This window comes from Macrotis lagotis, chromosome 8 (assembly GCF_037893015.1).
Source record: "Macrotis lagotis isolate mMagLag1 chromosome 8, bilby.v1.9.chrom.fasta, whole genome shotgun sequence".
NCBI lineage: Eukaryota > Metazoa > Chordata > Mammalia > Peramelemorphia > Peramelidae > Macrotis > Macrotis lagotis.
The window spans coordinates 15,483,337-15,498,233 of NC_133665.1; the positions used below are offsets into that span (position 1 = coordinate 15,483,337).

The following is a 14,897-nucleotide window of genomic DNA, read 5'->3' on the forward strand; positions in this document are numbered from 1 at the left end:
CTCATGCAGTTCTCTGATATGGTTGAGAGATTAGTTAGTAATTGACTAATTGAAACTCTTGCGCATCCCTATTTTTTCAAACAATTTTACTGAGTAGCTAAAAACTTGGAAACATTCCAGACTCTCCTTCATATATCTGCATAGTAGTACAAATTGGTTTTCCTGAATAAACAATTGAAAAATAACAAAGATAAAAATCCCACAAATCTCTAGTCAAAGATGTCAGTCAAGAACAGCAAGTGCTTAAATGACAAGGAAGTGCCAGAAGAGGAGCCAAGAGGGTCCAGAAAATAAAGGAACTACATGGCATTAGAAATGGCAGTGGTTGGTCATTGCTAGGAGTAGAGGAAAGGTTTACAGCAAAGAACTTTTCCATTTGAGAAGAAAGGAAATTCAAGGAAGCTAGGTAGTGTAGTGGATAAAGCACTAGCCCTAGAATCAGGAGGACTTGAGTTCAACTTCAGCCTTATACACTTATTTTAATTACTAAACATTTTTCTGAAATGAAATTCCACCTTTCCAATATCAGTATATTTCCTGTTATCCAGTATATCCAGTACATATATGTGAGTCATGAAATTAAACTGATCACCTACATGTGAGTGGGTATTAGATTATGACATAGTTCCAATTTTGGGCTGTCTGCAAAGGAGAGTGCCATCTGTATCCAGATAAAGAACTGTGGAGTTTGAACAAAGTTCAAGGACTATTCCCTTTAATTTAGAAAAAAACAAACAAACAGATATCTTATTGTCTGATCTTGTTACCTCTTGTACTTCTTGTCTCTTCCTTAAGGATATGATTTCTCTCTCATCATACTCAATTTGGATCAATGTACAACATGGAAACAAAGTAAAGACTGACAGATTGCTTTCCATGGGGGGGGGAGTAAGATTGGGGGGGAAATTGTAAAACTCAAATAATATCTTTAATAAAAAAATTATGACATAGTTCCAATAAATAATTGCAAAGGAGAAGTGATTAAAAAAAGATAAAATCAGAAAGATGTATAATTGGAAAAAGGATAGGTGGGAGTTGAGTAGCAGGTGTATAACCTGATACATGGCATATAACCATTTGTCAGCCTATGTGCTCACAGGTATTTGCAAAATGCCAAGAGACTGAGCAGATTACGAACATGATGGGCATCCCTTTCAGAAAATTTTTGGCAGAATATAGGCAAGATTTGCACATAGAATATGTGGACAAGAGGTATTCGGCGTAACAGAAAGCAGTCACCACACTACTGGTATCACAGACCCATGGAAGTATCACAATACTGAAGTTATATTGATTTGGTTGATATAAAGACCCTCCCACGAATGTACCACTTGTATTCCTTACTAATTATGGTGTAGCTGTGATTCTGTGTTCTTGAAGTCTATCCCAAGGGAAAGCAAACTTTGGTATGATTATATAAAACTGGAAAGGATTTGACCAGCCCTGCTAAGTACCAAGATGTTCAGTATTTGGTTGGCCAAAGAATGATAAATCTTTCTACTAGTTGCTAAAGCAACTCTCAAAGACTATTAAGTCACATAAGGGTTATGATTTACATTGATGGAAAAGTATAAACTGGCAAAATCATAGATCAAAGATTTATTGAAATATCACAGTTAGTCAAAGCAATTATAATGTGCTCTTTCTAATTTTCCAAAGGGAATTACTAAATATTTACCAGAAGTATCACCTAATTTTTGAAACTCAATGTTACATATTTTTATTTCTGCCCTGTGACACCTATAACAAATAGCCATATAGGGAAAAAAGATACCTCGACATTTGAGATATATGCTGTGCAATTAGTACTGAATTGATAACAAATTATTTTTTTTTCTCTTACAGGCAATATGTAGTCTACAACAATCTGTAAGTTGCTTAGAAATAAGAACACATTTTCCTTTAGGAAATTTAGGCTATAAAATGGTTTTTAAGTTCATAAGTTAGCACATTTAAAAAAGCCTGGTTAACTCAAAATGTTCCAAAAGTATGACACTACAGGGGGACTAGAGAATTTTAACTCTCATATAGGACAAGATTTTTATAGGAAGATGCAAAATTTCAGTATGAATGCCATAATATTTTTCTAGTTCTAGCAACAGTAACAGGAAGTTCCCTGTTCTGATCTGTTAGGCAGTAGAAAGAAAGATTTTTATTAAAACTATACCAGTAGTGGTAGGAAAAGTTCTAGGTAAGTTGAAGAAGCAAGAAGGAAGAATTGGGGATGGGTGAGAGAAGAATTAGGAGACAGAACTGGAAGACAGAGGAATCTAGAAGTGGAATTAGGGGGACAGTAGGGTATTCAACGTAAAGAATTTATAGGGACAGGCCTCCTGCTCTTCTGATTAGCCCTCCATGAAAACTTCTTGGTCCTGAGATGAATCCCTATTTATGTTCTTTCCAAATGTTCATTTATATTTTGGAAAGGAAACTCTTTTTCCTACCTTCTTTTTAATTATCTTCCAGATCTCATTTTCTCCCTTTCTTTCTTTCCATTGTCATATTGGATAACGTGTAGAAACCCTGAATTGGAATTCTGCCTCAGCCACTTTCTAGCTGTATAATCCAAGGCAAGTCACTTAACCTCTCTGTGCCATAGTCTCCTCAATCTGGAAAATGGAGAGAATAATAGCACCTACCTCCCAGGGTTGTGAGGACCAAATGTGAGAATATATATACATACATACATACATACATACATACATATATATATATATTTCTTTACAAACTTCAAACTTTACAATATTTTAATTGCTAGCTACTATTATTACTTTTGTTATCCATCTAGCAGCTCATGCTAACAGAACATTACACTGGAGATACTGAAGGAAGACAGGTAAAGTTTACTGTAGCTGTGAATTGTTCCAAATGGTCCAGGGTATATTTTAGAATCATGCCACTCAGTCCAAGTAACAACCAAAAAAGTACTCCCTGGAGCTATTACTATGCTTCTTCTCCTTTCTTTCTTCTCCCATCTCAAGATTAAAAGTAGAAAAAAAATGGTTCCATTTACAACAAAATATAGCAGTTCTTTTTGTGATAACAAAGAACTGAAACTAAGTAAATGTTCAGCAGTCTGGGAATGTACAGAATAGGAAGAAATAATGGATGTGAAGAATATAGAAAAGCATGAAAAGATTAGAATGAACTGATTAAGATTAAAAAATAGATGACAAATCTTTTATGATGACCTACAGCAGATAAGTGAAAATACCTATCACCACCCTCTGCAAATGTTATGTATGTATGTATGTGTGTGAGTCTAGGGGTTGTGGATCACACATATGCAATTAGATGCAGTGATACACTGATCAGTTTTAAAGCTATTCTTTTTTCCCCCTCTACTTTATATTCTTTGTGAAAAGGAATGGATTATTGGGGAGGGAACAAGGAAAGTTTTATTTGGAAACAAAGATAATAAAAACAAAAAATATCAATGAAAATGCTTTTTAAAAAAATCTACAAAGAACTTTACTCACAGCAGACCCATGAGATAGGTGGTTGAATTCATCCCATTTTACAGAAGAAACCTAGGCTCAGTGAAGACAAGTGATCTGACCATTACACACAGTTTCATTGCTGGGACTTTGCTTTGACCCCCAAAACTTGTTCTGTCTTCCTTTGCTATCTCTTCATATATCATGATGACTTGAAGGGGACTTGAAGAGAGAGGTCATTAGGAAGACCAAGGTAAAACAGAGTAAACAGGGAAGGGGAAGTCCTAAAACTGCATTTACATATGTCATCGGACAGATGTTAGGGAAAAGATAATGTACATTTGACTCTGAGCATTTGAAAACGCTGATGCATTCTCCCTCATTCCCTCTACAGAGCAGTTGAAGAACATGAAACAATGTTTCATAAATATTCAACAAAAGAAAATTTTTTTTACCATACTTGATATTTATTTTTAAATGTTTCCCTTTTGAGAACAGTATAGTTCAGGGTCTGTCTTAGGAAAAAAAAATCTTTAGATAACGGCTATTTTTAAAAATGCTGAATGGCTAGGTGGCTCAATAGATAGAGTGCAGGACCCAGAGTCAGGAAGACCTGAGTTCAAACCCAGTTTCAGACACTTGCTAACTATGGGAAGCTGGGCAAGTCACTTAACCCCGTCTGCTTCAATTTCCTCAATTGTAAAATGAACTGGAGAAAGAAGTGGCAAACTACTCCAGTATTTTTGCCAGGAAGGGGTTTGGGAATGTTTAAACAACAATAACATTTTTTAAAATATCACATATGAACTAACTTTACAACTAAATGAGAAATAAACATATGATCCAGATTTAAGAGCTTGGAAGCTAAGGTCTCTAGTGGTTTATACTAATTTTACATTTGCTATTTGATTCAATGAGTCCATAGATATTCCTTGTAGCACTTCTCACACCAAATCCCATAGGTATCCAATTTTACATAAAAAAGATGAAGAAAATGAAAGTATTCTTATAATGGGGGAAGTATATGATTTTTTTTTCAGGTCTAGGTAAAACCAAGTGAAATCCTTTCTTGACTGCTTTCTCAATTCATGAAGAAATAAATCATTCTTGTAAATCTTAATGCTGGACTCCTGCCCCTGCCCCATTACATCTATGTAATATCATGTGTGCAATGCAAAATAACCTAAGATACTGAGTAAAAGCTAAGTTCAGGGTTCACAATCATATAAGTGTAAGAAGATAAGTCTTATATATAAGGCTTCTTCAAAGTAAAACAAAACAGATTCCCCTTAAATCGTTCAACTTAACAATATAAGAACATCTAGATTTAAATTTCTCTGTGCCTTGGAAGATATCTATAAACTATGAAATATAAATATCAAAATAAAAGAAAAAATAACAAATACAAATAAGAAAGAATTTATAGATTAAAGAAGGGAGGAGATATAGAAAGAAAAAGAAAAATGATTTTTATTTTATCCTACTAAGGACAGAAATCTAATCAATATCAGTAATCAATCAAATCTAATCAAAATCAATACCTTGGGAGTGGTTTTTTCATATTATGCAACAAATAGGCTATTTTTATTCTGTATGCAGATGCATGTGTGTATATGTGTATACATATATATAGGAAGATCTACCACATTTTTCTATTTCCTATTTTTATTTTCTATTAACTCACTTCCCATGCTTCTCTCACATTCTCTACTGTGATACCTTCCTTTTATTCTTTCTCCCAAGAGCCTCCCACTCTTCCTGTTTTGCAAGCAGGTCTGCATTTCTTCTTGCTTATTCCCCCAAGCAAAGTCATTTTTTTTAACTTCATGGAAGCAACAGGAGATTGTTTTACTAATAATAATATTTAAAGGTCCAACTGAATTTTTTAAAAGTTTCTTATGCTTACTATTTTGACAGAAACAGTGAACAGAAAACGCTACTGAAAATGCTGTTTATACTGTTGTAATCCATTAGTTTCTATCTAGGTGTTCCTATATATGTGTAAAAAAATGATTCAATAGAAATTTAAACATCCAGTTTCAACTAATTTTTTTACCTTTATTTTAAAACTCTCAATACACATAATCTCTAACTTAATATATACTAAGACTCAAACAAATAATCCTGTCTTTGGGAGATCTTAATTTGAGAAATAAAAGCAAAGATATTTTAATCTCTGGGCTTGTATCGGATGAGCAAGAGTGTGTGGGGAGATGAGGGGGTGGCTGATGGCAGAAACTCAAAGCAGATGAAACACAAATGAAATTCGTTTTTCAAAAAGGGCTGGAAAATCATCTTTCTAATTTAGAGGAAAATGGGGAGGCGATGAATCTTTATGTCTCAAACTCAGGAACAATGGTTATTTTCTGTAGGAGCATCTGGATTTCTTCTGTCAACTCTTCAATCTCCCTACCTTCAACTGGTATTGATAAAAAAGCTGGTCACCACCTGTCCTTTTACATATTCTTTCTCCCAAAGGAGAACCAGTCCAAATAGTTTTAGTAATTTTCTTGGGCTGATCAATTAATCTACCATCACAGTGGAAAGGAAAGGAAAACTTGTAGCATCCTCAGCTAGATGCTCTGATTATGGGCTGAATGAACACTTAGTTTAGAAGAATGAGACAAATGATAAGGAATTTTAGCTTGTGTGTGGGGGGAAAAATTTCCCTTAACTGTTGGCAGTAGGAAAAAAAAATTAAGGTAATTCTGAAAATGAAACATTATTCCTTTAACCAAAACCAAAAAAAAAAACCCCCAAAAAACAAAACAAAACCCAACCCTGCAATTACTTTATTTGGAAAAAAATACGTAACTTTAAAGAACATCACAATTTCTAAATGAACTAATACATTTTTATTAGACACTGATTTAATTAGTATCTTTATTGGTTTGATGACTGTACAAACCAGAAGATATTATTTGATAATTAGTAATAACTCCCATCAGCATCATCATACTCTCTCTGCAAAGAGTCTAGAAAAATCAAAGGGACATAACTGAAAATATAACAACAATACAATCAGTAGCAATATCTAGGTTGATGGACAGTTACTATGGGCCAGTCTGGCCCAGGTTGGTAGACTGACCTTCCTTCAGACTTTTCTGGCTGTTCACCTCAAGGCATTCCTTCTCTTTCAATGGCTCGAAATCGCCAGCAGATAAAATCTCCGGGAAGCCCTGCTGCTGCTTCTTGGAGCTATCGATCATGGTTAGAGGCGCTTCCAGAACGGCACGTCAAGTGAAGGAGAAAAGCTGGATCGGGGCCCGCGGCAGACTCGCACAGGGACCCTCAGGGCCGGGCGCCCCCTCCGCGGCACACGGATAACGGAGCAGTTGTGTCTCGGAGCGGCCGGCCGCACGCAGCCATGCCCGTGGCTCCCGCGCCCGCTCTGCCCGCTCTGCCCGCTCTGCCCGCACCCCCGCGCCCAGCCCTCCGCCCTCGCCCAGGCAGGCAGGCTGCGCCGGGAGAGCCCTCCTGCGCCCAAGGCCCGCCCCCTTTCCCAGACGGCCCCCTTCCTCAGCCATTCTCGCTTGCTCTGTGGCGGGCTGTTTCAGGAGCCCTTCGATGGCTCCGATCATCTGACAACGCCTGAGCCAAGGAGTTAAAAATAAATCCTGGCGGAGTTCAAGGAGAAGCCCGAGCTGCCATCCAAGACAAACTGTTGCCCGGGGGGGGGGGTGTCCGTGTCTCTCTTCTCCTCTCTTCCGCCCCCCCCATCACCCCGCCTCCCCCATTCTCTCCCTACCCCCTCTTTACCCCATCTCCTCCTCCTCTTTTCCTTTTCCCCCTCCTGCCAGAGGCCGTGGAAACACTTTTCTGAGCCCCGATAAATGCATTCATTTTTCTTTAAGTTCAAGAGATAAATGACTGTCTAGATAATATCTTGAAGAACTGGGTAATTTATTTACTTTCTAAGGGCGAATCTGAATGAAATTTGAAGTTCCGTTTATAAAATGTATGGCTGATTCCATGCAAAGCTGATGAAAAGCAACAGCACATTTTCTAAGATGAAAACCAAATTTTCTCCTCTTTAGCACCTTAGACCCAAAGCAGCAGTTTTCCTCTCTACCACTAGTCGGCCACATGAGGTAAGAGTTAACAAAAAAATGTTCTGTAACATACATTGCTAAATGTGATCAATGTAGTCTTTATTTCAAAGCATAACCATGAAGGAATAATTTTCTGTGAAATTTGCCAATTGTATTTGCCAGCCTAGACTAGATTCAATATATGTTAAGATAAAGTAAATTGAAGGGAATTCTATGATTTTTACATTCTTACAGTCCAGAGAGAAGAGACTAATTTTAATTGCACACTCAACAAACAAAAAAATCCCCTATAAATCCCATCATATTTTCACAAAACGATATGTAAAATACTTGGACTTTGTGTCACTCTTATCAGTTAAGGAAATTTGTATGATTTTGATAGATACATAAAAAATAGATAACCACAGAAGAAGGAAAGTATTTAACGGGAAATTTGCTCTATCAAATCAAATTTCTTTTAGTTTTAATGTCATCAATTTGACTAGAAATGTATAATGTGCTCTAGAATAACACAAAAACCTGCTTATTCCAATCTCTTTCAATATCAACTGATGCATTGAAACATTTTTCTTGTAACAATTTTATGACAATGGGAAAGTGAGAATATGGCTGATAGCTACTGATATTTCCTTACTCATGTTTTTCTTTTTTTTTAGATTTTTGCAAGGCAATGGGGTTAAGTGGCTTGCCCAAGGCCACACAGCTAGGTAATTATTAAGTGTCTGAGGCCGGATTTGAACCCAGGTACTTCTGACTCCAGGGCCGCTGCTCTATCCACTGCACCACCTAGCCACCCCACTCATGTTTTTTCAATGATAAAAAGGCCTGAAATTTTCCCCACATGTTTGATCTTCCCTGTCTTTTGGATTCCCTGCAAAAGGATCCTCCAATGCAATTAGACAACCTAGAGAGGTTGTATCTGTCCTTTCTGTTCACATCACAACAAACTGGGTTCAGGCCTTTACTATGTTTATTATAGCCTCATGAGTTGCAGCTCTATGATCTCTAAAGTCAGATGTAAGACAAAAATAGGTAAGCTGAAGCATATTACAATTGGGAAACTACAGAGAAATGGTATGCATTAAAAAAATATATAAAATATAGTTGAATGTAAGGCAATTTGGGAAGAAGGACATTACAATTAGTAGGAATCAGGAAGAAGTTTTAAGAAAGAGATAGTGCTTGAGAAATGCATCTTAAGAAAGAGAAGATTCAATAAGATTGGGCGGCTAGGTGTCTTAGTGGATAGAGCACCGGCCCTGGAGACAGGAGTATTTGGGTTCAAATCCTGTCTCAGACACTTAATAATTACCTAGCTGTGTGGCCTTGGGCAAGCCACTTAACCCTATTTGCCTTGCAAAAAAAAAAAACCTTAAAAAAAGAAAGAAAGAGAAGAACTTTGAGAGGGAAGGAAAGGAAGGAGTGGCAGAGGTGGGGATAGTTAATGTATCCCAGGATGGGAGATAATTAATGCAAAAGTTTAGAGATAAAGAGAAAGAATGTCTTGGGTGATATATATATATATATATATATATATATATATATATATATATATATATATATATATATATATGAGAGAGAGAGAGAGAGAGAGAGAGAGAGAGAGAGAGAGAGAGAGAGGCCGGTTTGATTGATTCACAGAATGAAAGAGGGATAGTAATGCCCAATGAAAGTGGAAAGATGTTAATAGCTCCTTAAAAGGAGTCTATATTTTAGTCTAGAGGAAGTTGAGTAGAAATCACATAGAACTGAATTTAAGGAAGATTACCTTTGACAACAGAGTATATGATGGACTAAAATCCATTTAAAGTGAGAAATTTCAAATAGGAAGACCAATTAGGAGGCTGTTGTTGCAAAATCTAGGTGAGATGGGATGAAGGTCTAAAATGAAATGATAGCTTTGTGAGTACAGAAATTAGATAGGAGAAAAAGTGAAGGTAGAAAGAGTAAAATTGGGCAATTGATTGGATAAGTGGGTTGAAGGAGATTAGATTAGCTCAGGATGATGCTGAGATACTGGAAGGACAATGGTGCTTTTGACAGCATGGTCAGATATTTAATTTAGAAGAACTCAAATGAAGCACATTCACTAAAATAAGAATAAATCCATCAATAAAAGAGCACAATAATTCTCCAGGGATGTTTATTCCTTGATATAAAATAGCATAAAGTATTTCATATATTATAAAATTGATTAAGTGAGGAAATACATTTTTCATTTATGACTGCTTTGGGTAACTGAAAGATAACTATAAATATAAGACTATAAGTATATATGTTTATATTTAATTTTATACTATACACACAAGATTATCTAAAAACTGGAAAAGAATATATTCTCTCTCTCTCTCTTTTTTTAAGGTTTTTGCAAGGCAAATGGGGTTAAGTGGCTTGCCCAAGGCCACACAGCTATGTAATTAAGTGTCTGAGACCAGATTTGAACCCAGGTACTCCTGACTCCAGGGCCGGTGCTTTATCCACTACGCCACCTAGCCGCAAGAATATATTCTCAATGAAAAAAATATTTTGCTACAAAATGCATATTGAAATCATTTAATGAAAAGTATTTTTATTAAATAATTTTGGTGGCAAGGAATAAAGTATGCATGTCTTATCTCATCACAAATATTTGACATAATTCTAGAAGTGTCACCAGTAACTGCAAGACATGAACAAAATTAAAGGCATAAGCAAAAATATACTAAAACATTCTTATTTGTAGATGACTTGATAATGTATTTAGAAAAATCTCAGAGAATCAGAAAATAGAATAAATGAATAGCAACAATAATTATCAAGGTATAAAAATCCATAAAAATCATCAGCATTTCTGTAAATGACTAATAAAAGTCTTGTAAGAATAATAAATCTATTCAAAATAACTACAAAATGGTTAAAAATATACAGCAGCCAACCTGCCAAGATACATACAAAAATTGTATAAATATAATTTCATACAATAAATACAATGCATCACTTTTCTGAAATAAAGAAAAATAATTGGTATGATATTTACTGCTCATGTTTGGGCGGAGTCAAGAGAATAAAAGTGATGATACTACTTGAGTTAATTTATAGTTTTTGTGTGATAACAAATGACAAGGGAGATACTGTATAGAACTATGCAAAGCTAACAAAATTCATCTGGAAGAAAAAAAGATCAAAGAGCCTTTTCCAAGGGAAATAATAAAAAACAAGTACAAATAAAGGGGATAAATATTCCAGATCGCAAACTTATAAAGCAGTGATCAACCAGTTACTTGGTATTGGTTTAAAAAACTTATGATAAAGAGATACTGCCCTGGGAAAATGTTGTATTTTTTTTAAAAAATTGTATTTTCCTCCAGCATGCTGTACTTATATTAGCCTAAATTCTTCAGAACTATTTATCAATGAATCTGATCTACATGCAATAAGTAATTTAATATTCTCCATTCTTTTTCTCAGTTTCTTCAGTTTTCTAAACTATAAACATAGACACTATAAGGATTTTTTCTTATACAGTTAGAATCCTTAACCTTGTAATAATAAAAAGAAAAAACTTTTCTAATTCTAATGTAAAATATAAATAAGTTGCCGTTTATATTGAGATTTTTTTTTAGGGGTTTTTCTTTTTTGCAAGGCAAATGGGGTTAAATGACTTGCCCAAGGCCACACAGCTAGGTAATTATTAAGTGTCTGAGGCCGGATTTGAACCCAGGTACTCCTGACTCCAGGGTCGGTGTTCTATCCACTCTGTCTCCTAGCCGCCCCTACATTGAGATTATTTTAATGAGAAAAAGTTTTGGTACAAGTTGCATTGTAGCTGAAAGACACTTCACTCATATAGCAAAATTTTTCAGTAATTTTTTAAAAAGTTGTTTTACTGTACATATCCTCATTGTTTATTAATCATTTATAATAAATCACCTTTTTGTCAACTATGTTGCATGATCTATAGTTATAGTCACTTAAACTATACATCCACAGAGAGGACTTATTGGGTGCAAAGGGGCTGTCTGAATATGGAAGTGTATTACCATAAATCAAGTCAGTTTTCCCACCACCCTGAGCACAAATATTTATTAAGCGTGAGAAAAACTGTATGGCTTAGAGACTAAGAACAGCCCAAGAAAGGCGTCCAAGGAAGCAGAACACAAACAAACACTACTCATGGGACTTATACAAAAATTTGGCCGGGTTAGTATATCCTTACAAAACTATAGATAAACCATATTATTTTTGTGAGGATTTATCATCACAAGAAAAACCTGAGAAAATGATCAATTAGAAAATTTTTCATTAATATAAAAAGATCAAAAGAATATAACTGAAATGATTTATAGTCTTCTGATATCAGGAAAATGCTATGGCATTTAATCCCTTGTGTCTATGTAAAGTATATATTTATACGCTTTGTCTTCCTTAGAATTTCCATGCTTTCTCCACTATACCCACCTTTCTCCCTAATACTGTGGCATTGCACCATATTAGGTGATCCGATTTCACTTCCAGAGCTGGAAATAGTGGAGGTATATATCCTAGGAGAATGGATGGCAATATTGTGGTCACGATGGATAGTGAAACACAGATGTCTAGACAAAGTGAGTCACTTTATCCACTAACCCATAAGGAAAGCCAATGCATAGAGTTTTACTTGTGGGTACATCTTATACCTTTCTCTCAAGGTCTCTCAAGACCTCTGGAATTGATTCTCCAGCATGGAAGACACTAGCATAGGACCACCTAGCATATTGCCCTCATTAGAGAGGGTGCCATGCTCTATGAGCAAGGTAGAATGGAGGCAGCAAAAAGGAAACAAGAGATGCCCAAGTTTAGATAACTCATCCCAGGTGTTCCCATGATTCATTGATGCCTGGCCTGTAGTAAAAAATTCTGACCTCGTACTTGATCAGCCACAGTCATGCACACTGTGATGTGTCTCTAACATAATGATGTCAATTTGGTTGCTTTCAATAAAAAAAGATAAAGAACCAAAGAACCAACAAACCAACGAGCTATTCTGTATATTAGTTGTCTGAGACTCACAAAAGGTTAAGGGACTTGCCCAGGATCACACAAATATTGAAAAATTCAATACAGAATTCAAACTGAGATCCTCTGACACTAATCCAACAATCTACAAGATTAAGCAAATAAACACAAGGTATTTTGGAGGTCAAGCTCTGGGGAGGGTGAAGACACAAAAGGCCTGACATAGGAAGTGCTATTTGATAACTTTGAAAAAAACAAGGAATTCTGAGAGGCACACTGAAAGACAGAGGAGGGGAAAAGGAGAATGGTAGGATATGTGAATAATGGGAACTATAAATGAAGTGCAATGTGTGAAGAATTAAAGAACTTTTTTTTTCAAGACAAATGGGGTTAAGTGGCTTGCCCAAGGCCACACAGCTAGGTAATTATTAAGTGTCTGAGACCCGATTTGAACCCAGGTACTCCTGACTCCAAGGCTGGTGCTTTATCCACTACACCACCTAGCCACCCCATTAACGAACTTCTTAAGAAGGCCATTATGGCTGGACTGTAGATTATGTGAGGTGGGATGGGGTGGAGAATGGAATAATTGATATATTAATTTATATAATACTATGTGCTAAGGGCTTTATAAATATAAATTATTAAATTATAAATTAAAATTAAACTATAAATATTATAAATAACCTGGTGTTATCTCCATTTTATAGCTAAGGAAGCCGAGGCAAGAGTGAGTGGATAAAGTGACCCATTCTGTCTAGACATCTCTGGGTTTCACCATCCACTGTGTCAGCCACCTCCTCTCACCACTCATTCTCCTAGGATAGGTGTATTTCTCTTTCCATTTTCTAGCTCTGGAACTTAAATCAAGTCATCACTGCACTGCCACCAAACGTTGGCATAGTGGAAAAAGCACTAGACTGGTAGTTAGGAATAATCAAGTCCCAATCCTGCCTCATTATTTAGTAGCTGAATCACCATGGGCGAGTTAGATTCTCTGTGTATAAAATAAGGAGGCTGGTTTCTATGGTCTTCTAAAATGATGTGAGCCTATTTGAAAAAGGCATACCATTATCTACTGGTTTCATGACTTGTCCTTTTCCAGCAGTAGATTAAAGAGACACCAAGGCATCCCATGTGAGTCACTTAGATTGGCCTCTTCCCATTTGCTGAGGACTCTCTTCCACACAGTGCGGGGCATCAAAGAACTACCATTCCATAGGGCCTGGCCTTCTGACAGGGCTTTTTTCGAATCTGATGCTATTTCATTGCATGCCATTCCCCTAGATTGGCTTCTTCCTACTTGAGGACACTTTTGCCCATAGGTGATAGAAAGATGCCATTCCTTCCTAAGTAATGTTTTTTAATTCTTTCTCTCCAATGATACCTTTCCTGAGCTATTCAACACCCTGAGGAGATATCTTAAACCTGAAGTCCTAGTAGTGATGTTTAGTAATCAGCAGATATTAAAAAGGCTCTGACCTTCTCCATCCTATTAATTCTCAAATTCCATTCTCACTCCCCCCACTCACCATGCCATATAAAAATCTTTTTCTCCACTCTCTAATATCCATTCCCCCTAACTGAATCCACCCAATTCCACACTTTAAATTTAACCAGTTCTCCCAATGGGTTTGCTGAAATATATGCTCTGTAGGTAACAAACTTGCTTTTGTCTAAAATCTTTTCCTTTTCCATTCCTTTCATTTTCTGAATCTCACCAAGATCTTAAGAAAATGCTTCTGTGGTCACCTTTTCTGACAATGATAAAGCTTTCCCTCCTTCTTCAGCTGGAATGTTTCTTACTCTCCATTGCTACTTCAAGACATCACTGCTAATTTCTTTGAAGTCTATTCAATCTACATATCAATGATTCAATCAAAATTCTGGTAGCAGTTGTCTACCAACCTTCAAGACATTCCCTATCTAAAGGAGTTCAGTGTCTGGCTCACAATCTTTATCTTCTCCTTAGCTTCTATCCTTATATTAAAGGATTTCAAAATACATACCCCTCAAATATGATTATTCCTGAAAGGTCAAAAGGTGGGTCCATGGTATAAGGATAATGTGAATGGAGTTGATAGCAAAGCTGTTTACTGAAGGAAGGAATTGCAGGTTGGGTCAGAACAGACTCCGATATCAGATAGTTGGGAGAGATAGATGGATGAAGTGAGGGTTGAGTGTTATAGGAAAGCAGGATACTGTGGCTACTACAGGGTTTGAAGGTTGTTTGGGAATCTCCACAAAGGTCATTTAGGAGTTTAGGCTGAGAGTTGTTTGGGTGGGGTTTCTATTTGCTTTCTTGGGAAACATATTCAACCAGGTTCAATTGAACAAGAGTGAAATCCAGATCTAATACTCCAACAATCATTTGTTGCCTTAGCTCTCATTCAAATGAGGAAAAATGAAGCTAGAGGAAAATCACAAAATGTTT

General features: G+C 36.2%; 1 protein-coding gene across 15 annotated transcripts in view; it reads right to left on the bottom strand.

Annotated features, from left to right (window-relative positions):
- The window catches only part of MRTFB (myocardin related transcription factor B), a 328,483-nt gene that overhangs the window by 81,916 nt on the left and 231,670 nt on the right, over positions 1-14,897 (bottom strand). The window contains exon 1 of one of the 15 annotated variants that reach the window (XM_074196437.1): positions 6,526-6,803. The exons of the other annotated variants lie outside the window; for them this stretch is intronic. Within the exon in view, the coding sequence (XP_074052538.1) occupies positions 6,526-6,646 (121 nt within the window). The 5' untranslated portion in view covers positions 6,647-6,803. Of the gene's footprint in view, positions 1-6,525; positions 6,804-14,897 lie in introns of those variants that run through there. 15 annotated transcript variants of the gene reach the window in all.